At 44.0% G+C, this 25,555-nt stretch overlaps 2 protein-coding genes across 4 annotated transcripts; both read right to left on the bottom strand.

Moving 5' to 3' along the window:
• Nucleotides 1-21,812: 21,812 nt before the first annotated feature.
• On the bottom strand, nt 21,813-25,197 carry LOC123426247 (CST complex subunit TEN1-like). 3 transcript variants are annotated; one of them, XM_045110047.1, is made up of 4 exons: nt 25,076-25,197; nt 22,432-22,547; nt 22,197-22,350; nt 21,813-22,103 (listed from the first exon to the last, which is right to left on the bottom strand). In XM_045110047.1, the coding sequence occupies exons 2-4, from the start codon at nt 22,533-22,535 to the stop codon at nt 21,984-21,986; spliced, it is 378 nt and encodes a 125-aa protein (XP_044965982.1). In that variant the 5' UTR covers nt 22,536-22,547; nt 25,076-25,197; the 3' UTR covers nt 21,813-21,983. The 3 variants fall into 3 exon arrangements, with proteins under 3 accessions (XP_044965982.1, XP_044965983.1, XP_044965984.1); XM_045110048.1 differs by lacking the exon at nt 25,076-25,197 and adding an exon at nt 24,266-24,353; XM_045110049.1 differs by lacking the exon at nt 25,076-25,197 and adding an exon at nt 23,662-23,873.
• LOC123426246 lies at nt 24,040-25,013 on the bottom strand. Its single transcript, XM_045110046.1, has one exon. It carries the CDS (start codon nt 24,788-24,790, stop codon nt 24,182-24,184), a length of 609 nt encoding a protein of 202 aa, XP_044965981.1. The 5' UTR covers nt 24,791-25,013; the 3' UTR covers nt 24,040-24,181.
• Nucleotides 25,198-25,555: the final 358 nt, after the last annotated feature.

Below are 25,555 nucleotides of genomic sequence, written 5' to 3'. Positions count from 1 at the left end.
AATGTTGGAAATATGCCCTAGAGGCAAAACTAAATTAGTTATTATTATATTTCTTTGTTCGTGATAATTGTTTATTATCCATGCTATAATTGTATTGATTGGAAACTCAAATGCATGTGTGGATACATAGACAAAACATTGTCCCTAGTAAGCCTCTAGTTGACTAGCTCGTTGATCAAAGATGGTCAAGGTTTCCTAACCATAGACAAGTGTTGTCACTTGATAACGGGATCACATCGTTAGGAGAATCATGTGATGGAAAAGACCCAAACTATGACCGTAGCATATTGATCGTGTCGTTTTATTGCTATTGTTTTCTGCGTGTCAAGTATTTGTTCCAATGACCATAAGATCATATAACTCACTGGCACCGGAGAAATACCTTGTGTGCATCAAACGTCGCAACATAACTGGGTGACTATAAAGGTGCTCTACAGGTATCTCCAAAGGTGCCGTTGAGTTAGTCTGGATCAAGACTGGGATTTGTCACTCTGTGTGGCGGAGAGGTATCTCGGGGCCCACTCGGTAATACAACATCACGCACAAGACTTGAAAGCAATGTGACTAAGTGTAAGTCACGGGATCTTGTATTATGGAACGAGTAAAGAGACTTGCCGGTAACGAGATTGAAATAAGTATGCAGATACCGACGATCGAATCTCGGGCAAGTAACATACCAAAGGACAAAGGGAATGACATACGGGATTATATGAATCCTTGACACTGAGGTTCAACCGATAAGATCTTCGGAGAATATGTAGGATCCAATATGGGCATCCAGGTCCCGCTATTGGATATTGACCGAGGAGTGCCTCGGGGCATTCCTACATAGTTCTCGAACCCGCAGGGTCTGCACACTTAAGGTTCGGCGATGTTTTAGTATAGTTGAGTTATATATGTGGTTACCGAATGTTGTTCGGAGTCCCAGATGAGATCACAGATGTCACGAGGGTTTCCGGAATGGTCCGGAAATGAAGATTGATATATAGGATGGTTTCATTTGGTTACCAGATGGTTTTCGGGCATTACCGGCATTGTACCGGGAGTGACGAATGGGTTCCGGAAGTTCACCGGGAGGGGGGCAACCCACCCGGAGGAAGCCCAGTGTCCTTAGGGTGGCGCACCAGCCCTTAGTGGGCTGGTGGTACAGCCCAAGAAGGCCTTGGCGCCAAGAGAAGAAAAAACAAACAGAAAAAAGGAGAGGTGGGAAGGAAGAGAAGGACTCCACTTTCCAATCCTAATTGGAGTAGGATTCCTCCTCTCCTCCTGGCCGGCGCACCCTTGAGGGCTTGGCCCTCAAGGCAAGCCTCCTCCCCCTCCCTCCTATATATAGTGGTGATTTAGGCCTGATTTGAGACAACTTTTGCCACGTGCAACTCAACCCTAGACCACATAGTTCTACCTCTAGATCGGATTTCTGCGGAGCTTGGGCGGAGCCCTACAGGAGTAGATCATCAACACCACCGGAGCGCCGTCACGCTACCGGAGAACTCATCTAGTTCTCCGTCTTGCTTGATGGATCAAGAAGGCCGAGATCATCGTCGAGTTGTACGTGTGTTGAACGTGAACGTGTCGTCCGTTCGGTGCTAGATCAGAACGGATCGTGGGACGGATCGCGGGACGGTTCGTGGGACGGTTCGTGGGACGGTTCGTGGGGCGGGTTGAGGGACGTGAAGACGTTCCACTAAATCAACCGCGTTTCTTAACGCTTCCTGTTGTGCGATCTACAAGGGTACGTAGATCCAAATCTCCTCTCATAGATGGATGTTACGTCTCCATCGTATCTACTTTTCCAAACTCTTTTGCCCTTGTTTTGGACTCTAATTTGTATGATTTGAATGGAACTAACCCGGACCGACGCTGTTTTCAGCAGAATTGCCATGGTGTTGTTTTTGTGCAGAAATGAAAGTTCTCGGAACGTCCTGAAAATGTACGGAGAATTTTTCTAGAAAATATGAAAAATACCTGCGCAAAGATCCACCGGAGGGGATGGGCCAGTGGGCCACAAGCCCTGTTGCCGCGCCCACCCCCCCTGGCAGCGGCAACCAAGCTCGTGGGGCCCACGTGGCTCTGCCGCCCCCAACTCCAGCTCTATAAATTCACTTTCGCACAGAAAAAAATCAGAAGAGAAGATTTCGTCGCATTTGCGATACGGGGGCGCCGCCACATCCTGTTCTTCATCTGGAGGACAGATCTGGAGTCCGTTTTGGGCTCCGGAGAGGGGAAATCGTCGCCATCGTCATCATCAACCTTCTTCCCTCTCCAATTCCATGAAGCTCTTCATCGTTCGTGAGTAATCTATTCGTAGGCTCGCTGGGCGGTGATGAGTAGGATGAGATCTATCATGTAATCGAGTTAGTTTTGACGGGGATTGATCCCTAGTATCCACTATGTTCTGAGATTGATGTTGCTACTACTTTGCCATGCTTAATGCTTGTCACTAGGGCCCGAGTGCCATGATTTCAGATCTGAAATTATTATGTTGTCACCAATATATGTGTGTTTTAGATCCGATCTTGCAAGTTGTAGTTACCTACTGTGTGTTATGATCCGGCAACCCCGGAGTGACAATAACCGAAACCACTCCTGGTGATGACCATAGTTTGAGGAGTTCATGTGTTCACCAAGTGCTAATGCGTTGTTCCGGTTCTTTATTAAAAGGAGAACCTTAATATCCTGTAGTATCCTTTTGGACCCCGCTGCCACGGGAGGGATGGACAATAGATGTCATGCAAGTTCTTTTCCCTAAGCACGTATGAATACACACGGAATTCATGCCTACATCATATTGACGAACGGGAGCTAGCCACATATCTCTCCGTGTTAGAACTGTTGCATGATGAATATCATCCAAATGAATCATCGACCCATCGCCTACGAGTTCGACCCACTGCTGTTGTTACTTGTTGCTACTTGCTACTGCTGTTACTACTGTCCCTTGCTCTGCTGCTACTTGCTACTGTTGCTACTTGCTACCGCTGTCACTACTGCTGTTCCTTGCCACTGTTGTTACTCATTACATTGTTGCTACTTGCTATAATTCTGGTTCGCTCGTCGTTGAAGGGAAAAGACAATTTCCATCAACGGGCAACTTCTGGCGCCATTGATACGATCGTTAGAAATAGTCTACCGTGTCAACAGATCGTTTCTGACACCGTTGTTATCATACTACTTTGGTGCTACTACTTTGCTTGCAGATACTAATCTTTCAGGTGTGGTTGAATCTGACATATTCAGCTGCTAATACTCGAGAGTATTCTCTCACCTCCTGACTGGCGTATCAACAAATTTGGGTCGAATACTCTACCCTTGAAAACTGCCACGAACCCACACGCTGGTGGGCCGTCGACAACATTCTTCTAGTTTTGTTGCCCGGGAGTGCTAGCAGCATTCTTTTGGTGCCGTTGCAGGGGAAGGTCTATTGTCACCGTAGCAGCATTTTTCTGGCGCCGTTGCCGGGGAGGTATTGCTATATTCTCTGAGTCACTTGGGATTTATATCTGCTGATCACTATGAAAAATCTGAAGGATCCAAAAACCAAAGCCTTGCCCTCAACTACGAGGGGAGGTAAGGAACTGCCATCTAGCTCTGCACTTGATTCACCTTCAGTTATGAGTAAGTTTGCGACATCACCTTTTGCTAGAAATCTTGATATGTTGCCTGTGCTTGATGATGCTTATGATGCTACTGCTAGAGATGCTATGCTTGATACTATGCCTAATGATGCTATGCTTGATACTGCTAGAGATGCTATGCCTGATACTGCTAGAGATGCTATGCCTGATACTACTAGAGATGCTATGCCTGATACTGCTTTGCCTGATGATGCTAGAGATGCTATTTTGCCTGATGATGCTATGCTTGATACTGCTAGAGATACTACTTTGCTTGATGTGCCGCTAGGGGTATTCCTCGATGCTCATATTGCTAGAGTTAATGTCAATGCTCATGATGCTTCTGAAACTGCCGATACTATTGAGATAGAACCTGCTTTTGCTCCTGCTAGATCTAGCTCTCCTAGATATGAATTGCCTGATATACCTGAGGGTTATGTTATGGAGGGAGAGATAGCTGAGGATTTTCTTGCGTGTAAGGATGCCTATGACGCTGAGAAATTACTTCTCAAGTGGAAGGAAAAATCTCTGAAAGCTAGGATGAAATACGACCCAAAGTTTGCCACTTCACCTATCTTTATCACCGATAAGGATTATGAATTTTTTGTCGACCCTGAGATAATCTCTCTAGTCGAATCTGATCCTTTCCACGGTTATGAGTCTGAGACGGTCGTAGCCCATCTTACCAAACTACACGATATAGCCACCCTTTTCACCAGTGAGGAGAAGATCCGCCACTACTATATCCTTAAGATGTTTCCTTTCTCTCTAAAGGATGACGCTAAAGCCTGGTTCGGTTCTCTTGCTCCTGGATGTGTGAGTAGTCCCCAGGATATGGTCTATTACTTCTGTGAGAAATATTTCCCTGCCCATAAGAAGCAAGCTGCCTTGCAGGAAATATACAACTTTGCTCAACTCAAAGAAGAGAGTCTCCCACAAGCTTGGGGGAGGCTCGTCCAGCTACAGAATGCTTTGCCTGATCACCCTCTTAAGAAGAACGAGATACTAGATATCTTCTATAACGGACTTACCGATGCTTCTAGAGACCACCTAGATAGTTGTGTCAGTTGTGTTTTTAGGGAACGAACTGTAGAACAAGCTGAGACTCTACTGAATAACATATTGATCAACGATAATGCTTGGACTATTCCCGAACCACCTCCTAAGCCAACTCCGAAGAAAAGAGGTATTCTATTCCTCAGCCCCGAAGGCAAGAAGCCAAGAAATCTATGCAAGAGAAAGGCATTAAATCTGAAGATGTCAAAAATCTACCACCTATCGAAGAGATCCATGGTCTCGATAACCCGATACAGGTAGTAGAAGTAAATTCTCTGCGTAGGTTTGATGAGAGTGATATTCCTTTTGATAAACCTGCTAGCCTATGCTTTGATGAATTTGACAACTTTGTTGCCAAACAACAGAGTTTCAATGATTATGTTAGCAGACATTTGGAACAAAGTACTCGTATGCTTAGTCATTTAAGTGCTTGTGTAGACAGAAATGTCAATGATCTGAAGCTTCTGAGTAAACATGCCTCTATGATTACTACTCAAGTAGAACAAGTATTTAAAGCTCAGAATGACCTGCTCAATGAATTAAATGACAACTATGTCAGAGTCGTTACTAGAGGAGGCAAAATGACTCAGGAACCTTTGTATCCTGAGGGTCATCCTAAGAGAATTGATCAAGATTCTCAAGGAATTAATGCAGATGCACCCAGTCATCCTAAGGAGAAGAAGAAGGATGATAGGAACCTGCATGTCAGTTCACCTAATACTGCCACACCTAAAGAACCAAATGATATTTCTGCATCTGATGCAGAAACACAATCTGGTGATGACCATGAACCTGTGGACGATGTGAACAGCGATGTTCATAATGATGCTCAACCTAGCAATGGTGAGGATGTGGAGATTGAACCTACGGTTAATCCTGATAACCCACAACCTAAGAGATACGATAAGAATGACTTCACTGCTAGGAAGCATGGTAAAGAAAGGGAGCCATGGGTTCAGAAACCTATGCCCTTTCCTCCTAAACCATCCAAGAAAAAGGATGATGAGGATTTTGAGCGCTTTATTGAAATGATAAGACCCATCTTTCTACAGATGCGGTTAGTTGATATGCTCAAAATGTCTCTGTATGCCAAGTACATGAAAGATATCGTGACCAATAAACTGAAGATACCGGATCTTGAGATCTCCACCATGCTTGCCAATTACACTTTCAAAGGTGGAACTCCTAAGAAACTTGGTGATCCCGGAGTGCCCACTATACCTTGCTCCATTAAAGGAAACTACGTAAGAACTGCCTTATGTGACCTTGGAGCCGGAGTTAGTGTTATGCCGCTCTCTCTTTATCGTAGACTTGAACTGAATAAGTTGACACCCACTGAAATCTCTCTACAAATGGCCGACAAATCAACTGCTTTCCCTATCGGCATTTGCGAGGATGTGCCTGTTGTGATTGCTAACACCACTATCTTAACAGACTTTGTTATCTTGGATATTCCCGAGGACGATGCCATGGCAGTCATCCTCAGAAGACCCTTTTTAAACACTTCAGGGGCTGTTATAGATTACAACAAAGGCAATGTCACTTTCCATGTCAATGGTAATGAGCATACCGTGCACTTTCCGAAGAAACGATATCAAGTACATTGCATCAATGCTATCGAAAAAACTTCATCGATTCTTATTGGGAGCTTTGAATGTCCTATTCCTCGTGTCAAGATGAATTATGATTTGCTTGTTGGGGAGATACATATCTCCATTGAGGTGACTTAGTGGCTATTCGAAAATTCTCTGTTCTCTCTTGCGATTCGAGAAAGTTTTGTCATAAGGATTTGATCAACCCCATTGACGGATTTCTTTCGATGACCATGAAATGGATGAACCAAAGAGTCACATACCTCTGTTTTAAGCTTTCACTTTCTGTTGTTGAGAACAAAAATTATAGGTTTAGTTTAGTTTTCCCTGTTTTCTGTTTTAGCGTCCCGGAGAAAAATACCTCGAAAATAAAAGTTCTCCGATGGTCCTGAAAATCTAGTATGATTTTTTCTGGAATATTTGAAAAATACTGGGATAGAGAGCTGGCCTGGGGGCCACCCCAGTGGGCCACAAGCCCTGTCACCGCGGGCTACCCCCCTGGCCGCGAGGAGCAAGTTTGTGGGACCCACAGGGGCCCCCTCCACTCACTCCAGCTCCCATCCTCTTCTTCTTCCTCCAGAAAAAATTGTTTCACATCTCAAACCCGTGTTCTTGCTCATTTGGCTGTGATTTTCGATCTCCTTGCTCAAAGCATCATTCTCCGAACCGTTTTGGGGAAATTGCTCCTTGGTAAGTGACTCCTCCATTGGTCCAATTAGTTTTTGCTCTAGTGCTTTATCCTTCGTGTATTCTTGCTACATTGGTGACCCTGTTCTTGAGCTTGAAATGTTGATTTTAGCTGGTCCCAAGTAGTTTTAGCACATGATACGGTCTCTAGGCACTAGTAGGAGTAGTTGCTACTAGTTGGGTTAATCCTTACTCACTTTTCTTTCGAAGTCTCTAAAAATTTCAGAATTTTTCAGAGCTAGAAAAGGAAAAAGATGAGGAGGTTCTTGAGAGGATCCTCAAGCCGTAACCCGAAGGAGGATGAGAAGAACCTCCCCAAGTACGTGGTTCCTCGAGTCACGGAAGTTTGAGCTTGCGAGTGGCCAAGTGATGAATTTTTACGCGCCGCCGGGCTGTATGAAGACTTTTATCACTTGGTGGAGAATGCAGGTCTTACCGCGTTCGTTGAAGATAAGTGCTCACAATACCTCCTCCTCACCAATATTTTCGTTCAAAGCTTCAACTTTTATCTGAGGAAGAATCCTCCCAGGGTTGAGTTCATGTTGTACGATATCCCCCAGTGCATGACACTACAGGATTTTTGCAATGCATGCAAATTACCTTATGTTGGGGATATTCATGATCCTCGTCCACGGGACTTGGAGGATTTCATAGGTACTATTGCTGTTGGAGAGGAGAGAGGAGTGTCTCGCACTAGAATTGCTAGCATACATTTTCCTGTGCTTCGGTACTTCTCATTATTTGTGGGAAAATGCTTGATTGGCCGTGGGGAGGCTGGATCACTTAGCTCTCCAGACCTTGCGGTTTTGCGCGAAGGCCTTTATAGCACTAAGACTTATAGCCTAGGTGCTATAGTAGCTCAGCGGTTGAACACAAACCGTTCCAAAGGTGTCGTCTATGGAGGTATCTATGCTACTCGTCTCACTAGACACTTTGAGATACCCATTAGACTTCGCGAGGAAGAAGAGATGCTTCTTCCTGAGAAATATATGGATTATGACAGCATGGTTCGCCATGATTTTCTGGATAGAGATGCTAGTAGACGGATGATTTATAACCTGGTATTTAGTCAGGGTACTCGAGAGACTATTACTTTGCCTGCTCCTTCTTTGTTCGATCTTCATGCAGGCAGGTACATTATTATGCCCTCGGACATCTACGCATATTGGGGCTTAGCCCAACCACAGGTGCCCGTGCCCGAGCCGTCAGTCGAGTACCAGACGCCAGTTTATCAGTGGGAGCCAGAGGAGCTCACACAGCAGTGGCATCCACAGTCTGCTCCGAAGTACCCCGGAGCTGGTTATTTCCTGCCTTGGGAGTAGACCAAGCTAGGCGAAAAGCCTAAGCTTGGGGGAGTACGTGTTCTCACCGATCTTACATTCATGCTTATGCTTTTACTTTGTTCGTCGGTGTTTACACTTTGACACTGTATTATCCATGCTAGTTTATTTTCTTTTTATCGTTTTCTTTTCGTGCGTCTGTCTAGTTTGAGAAAACCCAAAAATATTTTCTTTTTCTTATTTTGCTTGTTGGGAGCTTTCCCGTGTAAATAGTTTTCTTTTTCTTTGGGTCAAGGTAGAAGATATTGGTTACAATGTTTAGTGGCTCTTGCATGCATACCTGTTTAGCTTTCAAAGAGCCATATTACTTTGTATTCTCCTTTGTGTTTGCCTGCAGATTTCAGCTTAGTCCATTGCACGAGCACGCTTATTATTGGTCACATCGTTCGATCGTGCAAGTGAAAGGCAATAATGATGATATATGACGAAGTGACTGAGACTAAAAAAGCTAGTATGAACTCTATCTATTTTGTTTTTGTAAATATGACTAGCTTGTCGTTCCAAATTCAGCTTTGTTGTGAGAAAACCATGTTTGCAATGACAACTTAGAGATCATAGTTTCTGAGGCCATGCTTATTTCGCTAGGAGCTTATAATGGTTTGTCTTGAATGCCAACATAGATTTTGAGATGACTATGATGTAGTATGATAGGATGGTATTTTCTCCTTTGAATGATTCAAGTGGCTTGACTTGGCGCATGTTCATGCATGTAGTTGAAACAAAATCAACATAGCCTCTATGATGTTCGTGTTCATGGTGATTTATATCCGGCTCATGCTTGCACTCCATGTTAGTCAAACTCATTGCATCTTGATGACTGTTGTCGCTCTCTAGTTGGTCGCTTCCCAGTCTTTTGCTAGCCTTCACTTGTACTAAGCAGAATACTGCTTGTGCATCCACTTCCATAAACCCAAAAGTTTTCCATGAGAGTCCACCATACCTACCTATTTGCGGTATTTACCTGCCGTTCCAAGTAAATTTGCATGTGCCATTCTCTAAACCTTCAAGAAATAATCTGTTTTGCATGCCCAAACCGCTCATGTGGTGACAGGGGGCTATTGGTATCTTCCATGTTAGGCGCGTTATCCTGGACATGTGTTTATTCACTGTCATTCACGAGAAAGGGGCCGGTAATTGGAATGCCCAGTTCCACGCTTAAATCGAAAACATAACTCTAAAAAAAGACTCACCCCCGGATTGATGTTAGTATGGACGGTACCCGAGGATTCGGATAGTCGTGGAGTGTGATTGATTGGTGGTGGGGTAGTTAAAACTTTACTTTTCTGTTTGGGAACCGCCTATAGCATGAGTAGCATGGAAGATATTGAGAACTCTTGGTCATTGCGTTGACAATGAAAGCATGCCACCCAAAATTATTACCTTGGTTTTCAAAGCTTGAGCTCTGGCACCTCTGCAAATCAATGCTTCCCTCTGCGAAGGGCAGGTCTATTTATTTTCCTGTTGAGTCATCCTCTTCTTATATAAGCACCAATTAGAGAGCACCTCTGTCATCTTTATGCTTTGCTTTTGATTGATATTGAGTATGTCTATGACTGGATCTTCGGTGCTATGAATTACAATGTTTAGTCAGCCCTTGATCTTTGAAAGTGCTCTGCATTTATGTTTTGCGGTCTCAGAAAGAGCTAGCGAGATACCACCTATTCATATTGCTTCATGCTTGTTTTGATTGAATTGTTGGTATCTGAAACTCATTATTATTTGCTCGCTAGCTGATTATGCCATTGATATTAGTTTACCGTGAGACCTTTGTGTCACTTGCTTATGTGGTTAACTTGTGATCTTGCTGAAATTCTGGTTACGAGTTAGACATAGTTGCAACAACAAGATCAAACAGAGTTTGCCAAAGTTTTTCTTTCTCTTTCAGTTTGTCAACTGAGTTGCTTGAGGACAAGCAAGGTTTTAAGCTTGGGGGAGTTTGATACGTCTCCATCGTATCTACTTTTCCAAACTCTTTTGCCCTTGTTTTGGACTCTAATTTGCATGATTTGAATGGAACTAACCCGGACTGACGCTGTTTTCAGCAGAATTGCCATGGTGTTGTTTTTGTGCAGAAATGAAAGTTCTCGAAACGTCCTGAAAATTTACGGAGAATTTTTCTAGAAAATATGAAAAATACCTGCGCAAAGATCCACCGGAGGGGATGGGCCATTAGGCCACAAGCCCTGTTGCCGCGGCCACCCCCCTCGCCGCGGCAACCAAGCTTGTGGGGCCCACGTGGCTCTGCCGCCCCCAACTCCAGCTCTATAAATTCACTTTCGCCCAGAAAAAAATCAGAAGAGAAGATTTCGTCGCGTTTGTGGTACGGAGGCGCCGCCACATCCTGTTCTTCATCTGGAGGACAGATCTGGAGTCCGTTTTGGGCTCCGGAGAGGGGAAATCGTCGCCATCGTCATCATCAACCTTCTTCCCTCTCCAATTCCATGAAGCTCTTCATCGTTCGTGAGTAATCTATTCGTAGGCTCGCTGGGCGGTGATGAGTAGGATGAGATCTATCATGTAATCGAGTTAGCTTTGACGGGGATTGATCCCTAGTATCCACTATGTTCTGAGATTGATGTTGCTACTACTTTGCCATGCTTAATGCTTGTCACTAGGGCCCGAGTGCCATGATTTCAGATCTGAAATTATTATGTTGTCACCAATATATGTGTGTTTTAGATCCGATCTTGCAAGTTGTAGTTACCTACTATGTGTTATGATCTGGCAACCCCGGAGTGACAATAACCGGAACCACTCCCGGTGATGACCATAGTTTGAGGAGTTCATGTGTTCACCAAGTGCTAATGCGTTGTTCCGGTTCTTTATTAAAAGGAGAACCTTAATATCCTGTAGTATCCTTTTGGACCCCGCTGCCACGGGAGGGATGGACAATAGATGTCATGCGAGTTCTTTTCCCTAAGCACGTATGACTACACACGGAATGCATGCCTACATCACATTGACGAACGGGAGCTAGCCACATATCTCTCCATGTTATAACTGTTGCATGATCAATATCATCCAAACGAATCACCGACCCATTGCCTACGAGTTCGTCCCACTGCTGTTGTTACTTGTTGCTACTTGCTACTGCTGTTACTACTATCGCTTGCTCTGTTGCTACTTGCTACCTCTGTCACTACTGCTGTTCCTTGCCCCTGATGTTACTCGTTACACTGCTGCTACTTGCTATAATTCTGGTTCGCTCGTCGTTGATGGGAAAAGACAATTTCCGTCAACGGGCAACTTCTGGCGCCATTGATACGACCATTAGAAATCGCCTGTCGTGTCAACAGATCATTTCTGACAACGTTGTTATCATACTACTTTGCTTGCAGATACTAATCTTTCAGGTGTGGTTGAATCTGACGTATTCAGCTGCTAATACTCGAGAGTATTCTCTCACCTCCTGACTGGCGTATCAACAAATTTGGCTCGAACACTCTACCCTTGAAAACTGCCGCGAACCCACGCGCTGGTGGGCCGTCGACAACATTCTTCTAGTTTCGTTGCCGGGGAGTGCTAGCAGCATTCTTCTGGTGCCGTTGCAGGGGAAGGTCTGTTGTCACCGTAGCAATGGACATCACCATGATAGGTCTTCGTGTGCGTAGGAAATTTTTTGTTTCACATGCAACGTTCCCCTTCACAAAATAGGCCATATTGGGATGGCCGCATCAGCCCACTAAGGGCTGGTGCACCACCTTTAGGACTATTAGGTTCTCTCCCGGGTGGGTGGCCCTTCCCGGTAAAACCTCAGAACCCATTCGTCACTCTCGGTACTTTATCGGTAATGCTCGAAAACTTTGCGGAAGCCAAATGCAACTTTCCTATATATCAATCTTTACCTCCAGACCATTCTGGAGCTCCTCGTGACGTCCGAGATCTCATCCGGGACTCCGAACAATTTTCTGTCACCAAACACACATAACTCAATAATACCAAAACGTCATTGAACCTTAAGTGTGCAGACCCTCCGGGTTCGAGAACTATGTAGATATGACCTGAGACACTCTCCTGTCAATAACCAATAGTGGGACCTAGATGCCCATATTAGCTCCTACATATTCTACTAACATCTTTATCGGTTGAACCTCTATATCAAGGATTTAGTTAATCCCTTATGTCGTTCGCTTTGTCCTTCGGTATGTTACTTGCCCGAGATTCGATCGTTGGTATCTCTATACCTAGTTCAATCTCGTTACCGGCATGTCTATTTACTCGTTATGTAATACAAGATCCCATGACTAACTCCTTATTAACATTGCTTGCAAGGCTTATTGTGATGTTGTATTATCGAGTGGGCCCCGAGATACCTTTTCGTCACACGGAGTCACAAATCCCAGTCTTAATCCACGCCAACCCAACAGACACCTTCGAAGATACCTATAGAGCATCTTTATAGTCACCGAGTTACGTTATAATGTTTGATACACACAAGGTATTCCTCCAGTGTCCGGGAGTTGCATCATCTCATGGTCATAGGAACAGATACATTGACATGCAGAAAACAGTAGCAATAAACTGACACGATCATATGCTACGTTCATAGTTTGGGTCTTGTCCATCACATCATTGTCCTAATGATGTGATCCCATTATCAAGTGACAACACTTGTCTATGGTCAGGAAACCTTGACCGTCTTTGATCACCGAGCTAGTCAACTAGAGGCTCACTAGGGACTCTGTGTTGTCTATGTATCCACACATGTATTTGAGTTTCCAATCAATACAATTCTAGCATGGATAATAAGTGATTATCATGAACAAGGAAATATAGTAATAACCAATTTATTATTGCCTCTAGGGCATATTTCCAACAACATCATCATTTGGGTCATTTATGTGGCTCTCGTCTCTCATCCTTAGTTCGACGTGGTCTTCTTGGATCCGTCTCCGGTGGTATGTCTTTAGACTGTGAGGGTTGCCGGCTTGGTAAACAGTTTCAGTTACCTTATGCTCATAGCGAGACCGTGTCTCAGCGTCCTTTTGACCTTGTTCACTCTGATGTTTGGGGTCCATCTCCCTTTGCCTCGAAGGGAGGCCATCGCTACTATATTATCTTTATTGATGATTTCGCTCGACACACGTGGATTTGTTTCATGTCTTCTCTTAGAGAGGTCTTATCTATCTATAAGCATTTTACTGCCATGGTTCACATTCAGTTCTCTATGCCTATTCGTGTGTTCCGTGCTGACTCTGCTGGAGAGTATATCTCCAAGATGTTGCATGTATTTCTCGCTGAGTTGGGTACACTTGTGTGACGCCCTCGATTTGATCGTATGCTAATCATACACGTAAATGCGTACGACCAAGCTCAAGGACTCACGGGAAAATATCATAACACAACTCTAGACACAAATAAAAACATACAAGCCTCATATTACAAACCAGGGGCCTCGAGGGCTAGAATATAGAAGCTCGATAAACACACGAGTCAGCGGAAGCAACAAATATATGAGTACACACATGAAACATGGCAATGCCTTGGAGAAGGCTAGCACAAAATATACAATGATTGAACGAGGTGAGGCCTCCTGTCTGGGAACCTCCTAACTACTCCTGGTCATCAGCGGCCGCCACGTAGTAGTAGGCACCGCCTTGGTAGCAGTCCTCGTCGGCGGGATACGCCATCTCCTGGGCTCCATCATCTGGTCACGACAATCGGATCAAGGAGAAAAGGGGGAGCAAAGAAACGGTGAGTACTCATCCAAAGTACTCGCAAGACTGACATCAGAACTATGCTAAGTATGCAGCAGTATCAAAGGAAAGGGGGTTTTATGTGGACTCATTGGAGCAATGCCAGAATAGAGAGAGGGGACTAGTCCTATCGAAGACTAGCATCTTCAGGGTTTTGCAGCAATAGACGAGAGTAGAGCAAGTAACACAATTAATAGTCATATTGTTGCAGCAATATTAAATTAAGGTCACGCTAGAGATCCTTTCTCGACTCCCTGCGAGGAAGCAATCCCGGAGCAAACATTCCAGTTAAGTAACCATTGTGGTTGTATAAGATTAGGGCACAAGTCCAAATCGTCATGTAACCATGGACACGGTTATTCGAATAGTTAATTTCATCTCCACAAGGGTGCACCACAGTACCCAACACGCTTGATAAACTGTGGTCGGACACACTTTCGTGGGTCATGCCCGAACTCGGAAAATCAACACGCCGCAGCCCTACCTAGGCTCAACAAACAGGACATCCCGCCGGTCTAACCCCTAAGCGCGCAGGGTTCATGCGCCCATCATCCATTGCACTCCTGCACGTTGCGAGGGCGGACGATGTCAGTCCTGGCACCTCTTATACAAGAACAATGCTTATCCAGACCACTCGGGCGAGCGCCGCTTCAATGCTGACGTTTGAAGAGCTTCGGCTGATACCACGACGTCGAGTACCCATAACTTCTCCCACGTGAAGGTTAGTACGAAAAAGGTCTCCCGACCAACTCAGTTCAAATACCCAAATCCATTAGCATTTTAATTAACTCGTCACCACATCCACGCGGGAATCCACCCACAACACACCATTCATCAAGTTCCGAGTAACAAGGTCAAGTAGTTGTGCGGCTGTAACATCAGAGGGATCTGAGGTATCACCCTCGATGGATTTTGGAAGATGCAACCGTCAAGGTGGTTAGGGGGGAATCACCCTCGGTGGACCATGCTTGAGGGGTTGTACGAAAGAGTCATTATCGGAAGTGGCGAAGGAGGAATCACCCTCCGAGAACCACCGTCGGTCAACTACACTACAACGCTAACATCAGAGTACGTAACGAGGTGTCACCCTCGGTAATCGATAGTAGCTCTGCAGCGTTGTACAACTAAGGGGGGGTTTGAGTGCTGTGGCGGGTCATGGCTCGTCGATCAGATGATCGAGACTTGATGAAAAAGTAGGGGCAACTGGACTAAGGGTCAAAAGGGATGACTGCTCCACCTATACTAAACAGTTTAAAGTGTGATAGAGTAAAGTAGCAGTTAGGAGATAATTACAATAGTAGCAAAATCAAATGCAAGCATGAGGGAGAAAGAATAGGCAATAAAGGAATGATCAAGGGGGGTTGCTTGTCTTGTTGCTCTGCAGCAAAGGGCTGGTCGTCGGGAGGATAGTCGTATCCGGCAGCAGCGTCAGTCTCGGGGTCTACGAGAGAGAAGAGGGGGAAGAAACAACAAATATAAAAGCACAGATGCAACACTATGCATGCATGGCAATATGCACGGCTAGGCATGAGCTAACGCAGTATCACCCGTCATAGACGGATCGGGAAAATATGTGGCGATATTTCCCGAGGCTGTGGCTACTACCGGACAGGCTAAACGGATGGAAAAGTTCCACGTTCCTTATGCTAGAGACACGTGACACACGAACGTATAGCGTATGGGCGTTCGGCTCGTTTTTCTGATCAACTTTCATGTACAAATTATTTTCATCGGATTACGAATTATTTTATATTAATTTTTACAGTTTTATTAATTACTAATGAATTAATTAGGTTTAATTAAATTTAATAATCATTAATGACATCAGCATGATGTCATGCTGACATGAGCAGTCAACAACCAGTTGACTAGTTAACTCTCACCACTCGGTCCCATACGTCATAGACACATTTTTAATTAGGGTTAGTTAGCATTTAATCAGATTAATTAGGGCGGTTGGATCCACCTGTCATTCTATGATCAGATTAATTAATTAATAGAATTAAACTAACAAGTTTAATTAGTTGTTAATGGGTTGGACCCACATGTCATTCTCACAATAGATTAAGAGAGTTTAAAAATTATCTAATTACTCTAACCTAGTTAATTAACTAATTAGCATTCAATCAATTAATTTAATTATTAATTTATTTTATTCATTTTTTAACATTCTAACTAGCAGGGGGTGTGGGCCCCTGTTGTCATCCACCTGGAAGGGTTTAGCCCAAACTAATCTAAACATACACGGGGGTAAATCCCCCCTGGTTAAGAGAAGTGACCTGGGGGATGGCCGGGGCATGACCAGCGAGCGGGGTGGTGGCCGGCCGCAATGTGCGGGGGAGGCCGCCGGCGATGGGGCCACGGTGTGGGGTGGCCGAAGCAGCAGCACGGGCCGAGGCGCACAAGGGGCTAGCGACAGCCGAAGGGGCAGCGTGCGTGCACGCGCAGCCGCGGCGATGTGAGGGGGGAGCGGCGACCAGAGTTGCGGGGGTGTGGCTCGGGCAAGGCGAGGTGGTCGGAGGGCGGCCGGAGGGCGAGGGGAAAAGCCCCGAGGGCGCTCACCGCGCGTGTAGAGGATGCCGAGGCTTGGTATGGAGGTCGGGAGGTGCCGTGCGTGTTGAAGGAGGGTGGCCGGCGGTGGGGACGGCCTGATCCGGCGAGGGCTGACGGTGGGGGCGCCGGCAGCGACGATGGGGCGTGCGGCTTGAGTCGGTCGTGGCTCTGGGGGCTGAGGGAGTGAGGAGTGAATGGGAGTAGGTGGGAGTTAGGGTTAGGGGTAGAGAGGGGGCTTTTTATACCCCTAAGGGGTATGATGGGCTGGTGGGGGAGCTGGTTGGGCTCGCTGGTGGGCGGAGGCCCAGTTGGACCGGCCATGGGGAGGATTTATTCTTTTTCTTGTTTTAAAAAATATTTTTTACTTTTACCTTTTCTTCTATTATATTTTTAGTGCCTAATTTACTTTTATAAAAATATGGGACTTGCCTCACAATTTTTAAGGTAATTTTATAACATGCCACAATTATTTTTGGGAGGTTTAGAATTTATTTAATTATGGTAAAATGCGTCAGGGCATTTAATAATCGTTTCGGTCCCAGTTTTAATTGATTTTGAGGCGTTAAAGTATGTGGGAAAACGTTGGTTTCAATTTTATAAATACTTAGGGATTAGTTGTAACTTAAGCCTCATTTTTGTTTTCATGTTTGGCAAAAATATTTATACCACTTATTAATAAAATTTTGAAATCCAACAGGAATTTGAAATGAGATACGAAGTTTAAAATGATCAAGCATTGTTTATCAAAATGATTAGGCATTGATCATGGTCATCGTTGTAGCTTAATTACAATGATCACTTTAGCATAATCCGGGGATGTCACAACTTGCTCAGTTCTCTTGTCCTGGTGCTCATGCTCAGAATGGTGTGGTTGTGCGCAAGCATCGTCACCTTCTTGAGACGACTCGTGCGATGATGATCGCCGCCTCTCTTCCTCCTTACTTTTGGGCTAAGGCTGTCTCCACTTCCATGTATCTCATCAACCTTTAGCCGCCCACTGCCTTGCAGGGTGACGTTCCTTTCGAGCGTCTCTTTGAGCATTCTCCCGATTACTCAGTGCTTCGTTTGTTTGATTGTGTTTGCTATGTTCTTATTGCCCCTTGTGAACGCACCAAACTATCCACTCAGTCTGTTGAGTGTGTCTTCTTAGGCTATAGTGATGAGCATAAAGGATATCGTTGTTGGGATCCTATTGGTCGTCAAATGCGTATTTCTCGGGATGTGACTTTTGATGAGTCTTGTCCCTTCTACACATGCCCATCTTATTCGACCTTTTCAGTGGAGGATATCTCTTTCCTCACTTTTCCTGACACACCTATCACCCCCATCGAGCCTTTGTCTATTTGTTCCGGTACCTCTGCTTCTCCATCTCTTGCCGATTTGCCGCCACCATCTCCCATAGTTTCCTCACCTAGCATGTCATCCGATTCTGCACCTTCATCTCCGGTGACTTCTTCGTCTCCACTCCCAATTCTACCTTGGTGACTCCTCCTTGTATTCTTACATCTTTTCCTCGGTATTTCACTCGTCGTTCACGTAATGTGGATGCCTCTGCGGATGTGTCGTCCTCCTCCTCTCAGCCTACCTATGGTTTGCGTCCTCATCCTCGTCCGTGTGTTGATCGCCTTGGATTTCCCATCGTTGGTGCTGCTGTTTTTAGCCGACTTCTTATCGTGAGGCTGTTGTTCATCTTGAATGGTAGTTTGCGATGGCACAGGAGATTGCTGCTCTTGAACACACTAGCACATGGGATCTTGTTTCTCTTCCTCCTAGTGTTCGTCCCATCACTTGTAAGTGGGTCTACAAGGTTAAGACTCGCTCCGGTGGTTCTCTTGAGCGTTACAAAGCTCGTCTTGTGGCTATTGGCTTTCAGCAGGGGCATGGTTATGATTATGACGAGACTTTTGCTCATGTGGCCCATATGACCACTATTCATACACTTCTTGTCGTGGCCTTTGCACGCCACTGGTCTGTATCTTAGCTTGATGTTAAGAATGCCTTTCGTAATGGTGAGCTGCGTGAGGAGGTGTACATGCAACCACCACCTGGGTATTATGTTCATGATGGCATGCTATGTCGTCTTTGTAGCTCTCTCTATGGCCTTAAGCAAGCCCCCGCGCGTGGTTTGAGCGTTTTGCCTCTGTGGTGACCGTCGCTGGTTTTTCAGCAAGTGCTCATGATCCGACATTGTTTGTCCACCTTTCTCCTCATGGTCAGACTCTTCTTCTTCTCTATGTTGATGACATGATCATCACTGGTGATGACTCCAAGTATATTGCCTTTGTAAAGGCCCGTCTTAGTGAGCAGTTTCTTATGTTCGATCTTGGACCTCTTCGCATTTTCTTGAGATTGAAGTCTCTTCTACCTCTCATGGCTTTTTTATATCCTAGGAGAAGTATATCCAACATCTTCTTGCTCGTGATGCTCTTACTGACGAGCGCATTATTAAGACTCCCATGGAGCTCAATGTTCACCTCCGTGATACTGATGGTGAACCCCTGCCTGATCCTACGTGTTATCGTCATCTTGTTGGCAGTCTTGTCTATCTAGGTGTCACCCGTCCGGATATCACTTATCCGGTTCATATTCTGAGTCAGTTTGTCTCCGCCCCCACCCCGGTTCACTATAGTCACCTCCTTCGTGTTCTCCGATATCTTCGGGGCACGATCTCGCACCGTCTATTCTTTCCTCGCTCGAGTTCTTTACAGCTTCACTCCTATTCAAATGATATGTGGGCTAGTGATCCTTCAAATTGTCGTTCACTTTCTGCTTACTATGTTTTTCTTGGTGGTTCTCTCATTGCCTGAAAGACGAAAAAACAGACAGCAGTTTCCCGTTCGAGTGTAGAGGCTGAGTTGTGAGCTATAGCTCTTTTGACGGCAGAGTTGACTTGGTTACGGTGGTTACTTCAGGATTTTGGTGTTTCTATGACTACACCTACTCTGCTCTTATTTGATAGTACATGTGCTATTAGCATTGCGCGCGATCCTATGAAGCATGAGCTCACCAAGCATATTGATGTTGATGCTTTCTATGTGCGCGCTGGTGTGCAGGATGAGGTTATTGCTCTTCAATATGTGCCTTCCGAGTTACAGTTGGCAGATTTTCTGATGAAGGCCCAGACTACAACACAGTATGGCTTCTATCTCTCCAAACTCGGTGTTGTTAATCCATCATGAGTTTGAGGAGGGGGGGTGTTAGAGTACTATATATGTAGCCACGTAACCTTTCATATTTACCCTATTGTATAAGGGGTTTTCTGCATATTACACACTTGTATATGTATATATACTAGCCTATGGCTTCCTGAAAATACAAGTTGCATATTTCCTAACACTTACTACCACATGGTATCTATTGTGGAATAGAAGGAAGTTTGTTCATGAGAGGAAGTCGGAAGAGACGTCCCAAACCTCGATGGGGATACGGGCTATAACGGCAAACTACATAAACGCTCACTTACCAAAGGCAAAGAAGAAGAGTGGAGGATGGAGTAGACCTCCAAAGGGGTTTGTTAAATTAAATGTGGATGCTTCTTTTGATCACAACGAGCTAACGGCAGAGCGGGTGTTGTTATCACAAATGACAAAGGAAACTTCATTGTAGGAGCAAACTGAAAGATTTGAGTGTTGTGTGGATGCCCTGGCTACGAAAGCTTTAGCACTTAGGTTTGGTCTTTTGTTGGCACAAAAAGGAGGATACAATCGGGTTATTATCAATTTTGACAATATGAAAGTAATTGAAACAATGAACAGCGGAAGATACTCTGCAGGAGCGGCGGCTGTCAATCTTCGAGGGTTGTTTCTTTATGGCTTGTAATTTTCCTTTAATTAGTTTTGAGCATTGTAATAGAAAAGCGAACAAGGTAGCTCATGTGCTCGCTAGACTAGCAAAAAGTTCTGATACGATGGAGTGGATTGAGCCTTTGGAGAATATTGTACCTATTCTTGTAGATGATGTAACAATCATTTCAAATTAATAAAGTTGATGATGTTTTTTCAAAAAAAAAAAAAACTGCCACTACATGTTTCATCTAGTTTTTTCTTTTAGATTTAAAGCTATCAATATATTTCAACTAATTTTCAAGATATTTTTTATTAATTGACCATGGCAAATTTTACTAATTAATCATGGAAATTTAATTCATGAATCATGACAATTTCTCGTAATTCATTATGGTAAATTGAGTTTATAGATCATGGCAATTTTAGTATTTTGATCATGGCAATTCTAGTATTTTTAAACATGGAAAATATTTTTTGTATATACCCTGGCAAATTTTAGTGCATGCATCATGAAAAATTTAAGTAATTCACCATGTCAACTTAGTTTATGGTTCATGGAAAATTTAAGCCATTGACCAAGCATTTTTAAAATATTTGACAACATATTTATTTTTACTTATGAACCATGTCAAAATTATTTCATGGATCATGACAAATTTTAGTAATTCATCATGACAAGTTTAGTTTCTTAATTCTTTTTTATAACATGTTAAAATTTATTTTAATCATAGAAGAAAAAATAGTTAAAATATATCATTTCAACCTCAATATAATCATGATGTGATTTATGTGCAATAGACATGACAACTTTTAACGCAAAAAGGGTCGAAACATAACGATGAGATATAGTTTCGAAGACCTCGTCGTGACGAATTTAATGATAAAAACGTTTTTTCAATCAGAATTTTCATTTAAGAGATAAACCATTTTAAAGTTTGAAAAAACTAAAAAAGTCCCTAACATCATCTGTTTTTGTCCCTGTTTGCATACTTTTTAAAAAATAAAAAAACTGAGATATCACAATGGGTGGCTAGAAGGACATTTGACCTGACCTTTTTAACCCACAAGTCTGGACAGAATTGATTCGTACCATACGTGTGGTACTTATCAGGATCCAAAAACTAAGGTTGGCAGGCATGAGATCCATCTGCCCCCACACAGCACGTCAGGTTCCAAATTGTTCAGAATAATAGGATATCACTCTGCAGCCACATCTGTCGAGCTGAAAGGGAATGTCAGTCCACAAAACAACATGAAACAGATATGTGGACCCTCAAATAATATGAGCTCATGGACCTGATAGCCTAGCCTTGAGAATGAGGTGGTCGTCGAGGAATAATCTGTGCTCGGGAAACTCGGTTAACAACTACTTTCTATGTTCCTAAATATAAGTCTTTTAAGAGATTTCACTAAGGGACTACGTACGAAGCAAAATGAATGAATCTAGACTCTAAAATATGTCTATATACATCCGTATGTAGTCTTCTAGTGAAACCTCTAAAAAAACTTATATTTAGGAACGGAGGGAGTACTAGTACCACTTTGGAGGTTTTAACAAACTGGAGAACATGATCATCATGAGTTAAGTGATTCTTTTGACACATGCTCCATACTTCAGAGAAACTGAACTGATGCCATGACCCTGGTTCACAGCTTTGGATCATGACCTCCTGGAGCTCACTAGTTTGGCTTCATGTTGCCGTCGGATGATCAAAGACTGCTGGTAAAGGTTCAGGTCAAGCCCATCAACGTTCCTGCCCACCTGTGCTTGTAAAATCACCTGCAGGACGCAAGCACCAAATTTGATGTAGCATTGTTCCAATGATACTAGACGAAACTGACTGGCAAAATCTGGACAAGGAGAAAAAATTACATCTTCGTTTGGCTGGATCAGAAGTTCACCAATGAACTGGAACGTTGAATTGCCGCGGAAACTGATGTCTCTCAGGTTTTGAGTATCAATCTTCAGTCTAGCACTGCCATCTTGAATGACAGCAACCGCAGAGTCGACATCATATGAGTGAAGGCTAAATGAATTGCAAGCCAAGAAGGTTAGCACATAAACTTGCACTTTTCAGAAGGAAGCACCTGCACTGCTGCACACATACATTCCTGTTACCTGGAGGGATGCCCCTTGCTTGAAGATCTCTGAGGAGGGCTCTAGCTCTTGCAAAGTAATAGGCACACCAGGTTTTAGAGTAGACGATGCCATCTACCAAGGGGACTGGTAAAACACAAAACGAGGGAGTTAAGACTGGTCTCTGATACTGTTTCAACATTACAAGATTGTATACTAGTACAACTGAACTAAAACCGCGCCACTTATTTTGGAACGGTGGGAGTACAACTGAAAAAAAACGAGGGAGTATAATATTAGCATAGTGCTCAATTTTGTATTTGTTCAGACGCTTGAGATTGCAATGTGCATAATACTGTTCTCCTAATACATGACTTCCTTGTGCTGCAAAAAAAAAAAAACTTTTGAAGTACAAATAAATAACATATGGCCTCCCAACAAACCATAAAACTCTTGAATTTCAAAATAACATGATCTCATTGTTTTCTTGAAATAAAATAGGAGTATAGCTTGCTTATTATGACTAGGTCTCTTTAAGCATAAAAAGATACATGTGCTGTTGGAAAACAAGTTTTCGTCACTGCAACTTAACAAGGGGACAACTACAATAGAATCAGACCTTGTGGTGAAAGAATAGAAGAAATCAACTTGGGTCGTCAGATCAGAGATGGATGGCAGAGATGCAAGGTTTAAAACTTGTACCGACAAGTGTTAAAACTTACACCCACAAGTTCCAAAACTTAATGACCAATCTGGGTCCAATGCGACACTCCATGTATATTTTTTCTATTCTTTCACCACAAGGGTTGTATCTATTGTAGTTGCCCCCACTTGACAAGGCTACCAAGAATGAAATGGAAATTGAAAGCTGCCAACAGAATCAGGCATCAAAGTTGTAATAGAAAAAAGTAGATATTTCTCGCCATCAATTCTGGCTTCTAATATAGCCACTGAAATGTTATGACCCTACGTGTACATATGATCATTTTTTAGATTACCAGCACCAATAAAGATTACCAATGGTTGCAAACCTTGATTGACAATAACAGGTTAATTATTTCCGAAGAGATTCATAGTTCCTAGTAATGGATTGCAGAGACTTCTACTTGAGTAATGTTAAGTACAAACTGTGACAAAAATAGCTATCACTACGGGAAAACGAACAAATGTTCCGTACTGATCTACCATTGTAATCTCAATGGTGGGGAAGCAAGCAAAATGTATCAAGTACCAAGTAAAGGCTTCAAAATCAGTAACATACACAGGTGGGTCATTCTGCAACACGTTTGAGCTTCTGAGATTGGCTACACTAATAAACAGAGGGCGAGCATAAGCATCAACGCTGCGCAAGAAAATGAGGGAACGGATGAAAAAGGGAAGCATATGCACAACCAATCCAATACAATACAAAATACATCATTTTAACATTTTGCCATGAAATTCTAATCTGAAACTTAACTTATCCTCTATTTTGCTCCTGACAGAAAACATATGAACTGTCTTGACCAAAACGTTGGTCAACAGCTATTATAATAACATACCTACTCCCTCCATCCTTTAAAGAGTGCACTTCCAACTTTGTTGGAAACTCAAACTTTTTTACTAGGTTTGACTGTATTTATACAATAATACACCAACATTTACGCCATCCAAGTAGTAGCATTAGATTCATGATAACATATATTTTCATCATGTAACTATTTGGTTTCACAAACTTTGATATATTGCACAAACTCGGTCAAACTTTGAGATAGTTTGACTCTTGTTGGAAGTACTCTCTTTCAAGGAGGGAGGGAGTGATGCGCACGGGCTAGAAGAGACCTAATAAAATCCACAACCCTGAGAGCGATTGCCTGTGTGCTGACCTCCGGGTCCGTTGTATCTACAACGATCCTCGGCACATCCCCAATGTCATAGTTTGTGCAACCTTGGTACCCTTCCACAAGCCTTTCTAGGTCGGCCCACGTCTTGGGCTTATGCCATCCATCGCCACCGTCATCGGCCAAGACGCCTCCACGCTCCTCCAGCCTGCGGCGCCATTCATCTTGGTTGCCTGGCCGGCATTCCACAACGATAACAAGTGCAGCAGGCAGGCGGGCCAGAGCATCGAGATGGGCTCGTCGCGACAGTGGGGAGTCGACGACGATGGACAGGCCAAGCCGGAGCTGCCTCTCGGCCAACCTCCAGAGCACGGCGTAGGAGAGGTCGTTGAGGATGCCGCTGCCGCCGCCGGCGCGCTCGAGGTGCAGGGTGCAGTCCCGCACGTCATCCTTGTCAAGGAGCGGGCATCGGAGCGCGGAGGCGATGGCACGAGCTACCGTGGACTTGCCTGACCCCGGGTGGCCCTTCATCGCCACCACCACCCCGTCCGCTGATTGTTCCTCGGACATGGGCAGAGGCCCCTGCTGCGTAAACAATTTAACAGCCCCAGTTGATGCGCTGGCTCGCTCCCCCCTCAACGCTCTAATGGTTTCTTGGCTCCAATTAATCAGCACACGGAGACAAGCAAACAGTTTGATCTTATCCCTAATTTAGCCAGAAGCCAAAAACGTCGCAATCTTATCTATCTAAGGTCCAGAAAGATCTAGGGAGAGATCCGACAAAAGAAACTCACAAAAGAAGCGGAGAAGGGGACAGATTAATAGGAAATCTGTGGCTGAGCGAAGTGTCAGTACCTGGTTTGAGGTGGTGACCCGCCGTGCTCGAGGAGGCGGTGGCAGGACAGGAGATCTCGGTTCGGAGGAGGAGCACAAGCACGCTGTGAATGTGAAAACTAGGCCGGAAGCGTATGCGTTCAGCAGGGACGCGTGCGTGTTAATATAATAAAAGATTATATAAAGGCTAGGAGTTTTTTTATATGAAACATCCGATTTCATTAATCCAAAGGTAGAACACAAACGCTGGCCTTCCTTACGTTTACATCATCCAACAATTCCTCACACCACAACTATTTGGAAGATTGCCTTTGTGCATCCATAAAAGCTAGATCATGGACGAGAATGTTACAACCCCTTAATGAAAAAAAAAAAAGATACATAGTTAAAATAGAGCCTGGCAAAGAGGCGAATATTCCTAAACATAATTCCTTCAAGAGCAAGGTCGAAATCGCTGCTCTGCACCGCCTGCATCAAGGATAGGCAGTCCGATTCGATAGT

Source organism: Hordeum vulgare, chromosome 2H, assembly GCF_904849725.1.
Source record: "Hordeum vulgare subsp. vulgare chromosome 2H, MorexV3_pseudomolecules_assembly, whole genome shotgun sequence".
NCBI lineage: Eukaryota > Viridiplantae > Streptophyta > Magnoliopsida > Poales > Poaceae > Hordeum > Hordeum vulgare.
This window is presented reverse-complemented; position numbering and strand designations above follow the sequence as displayed.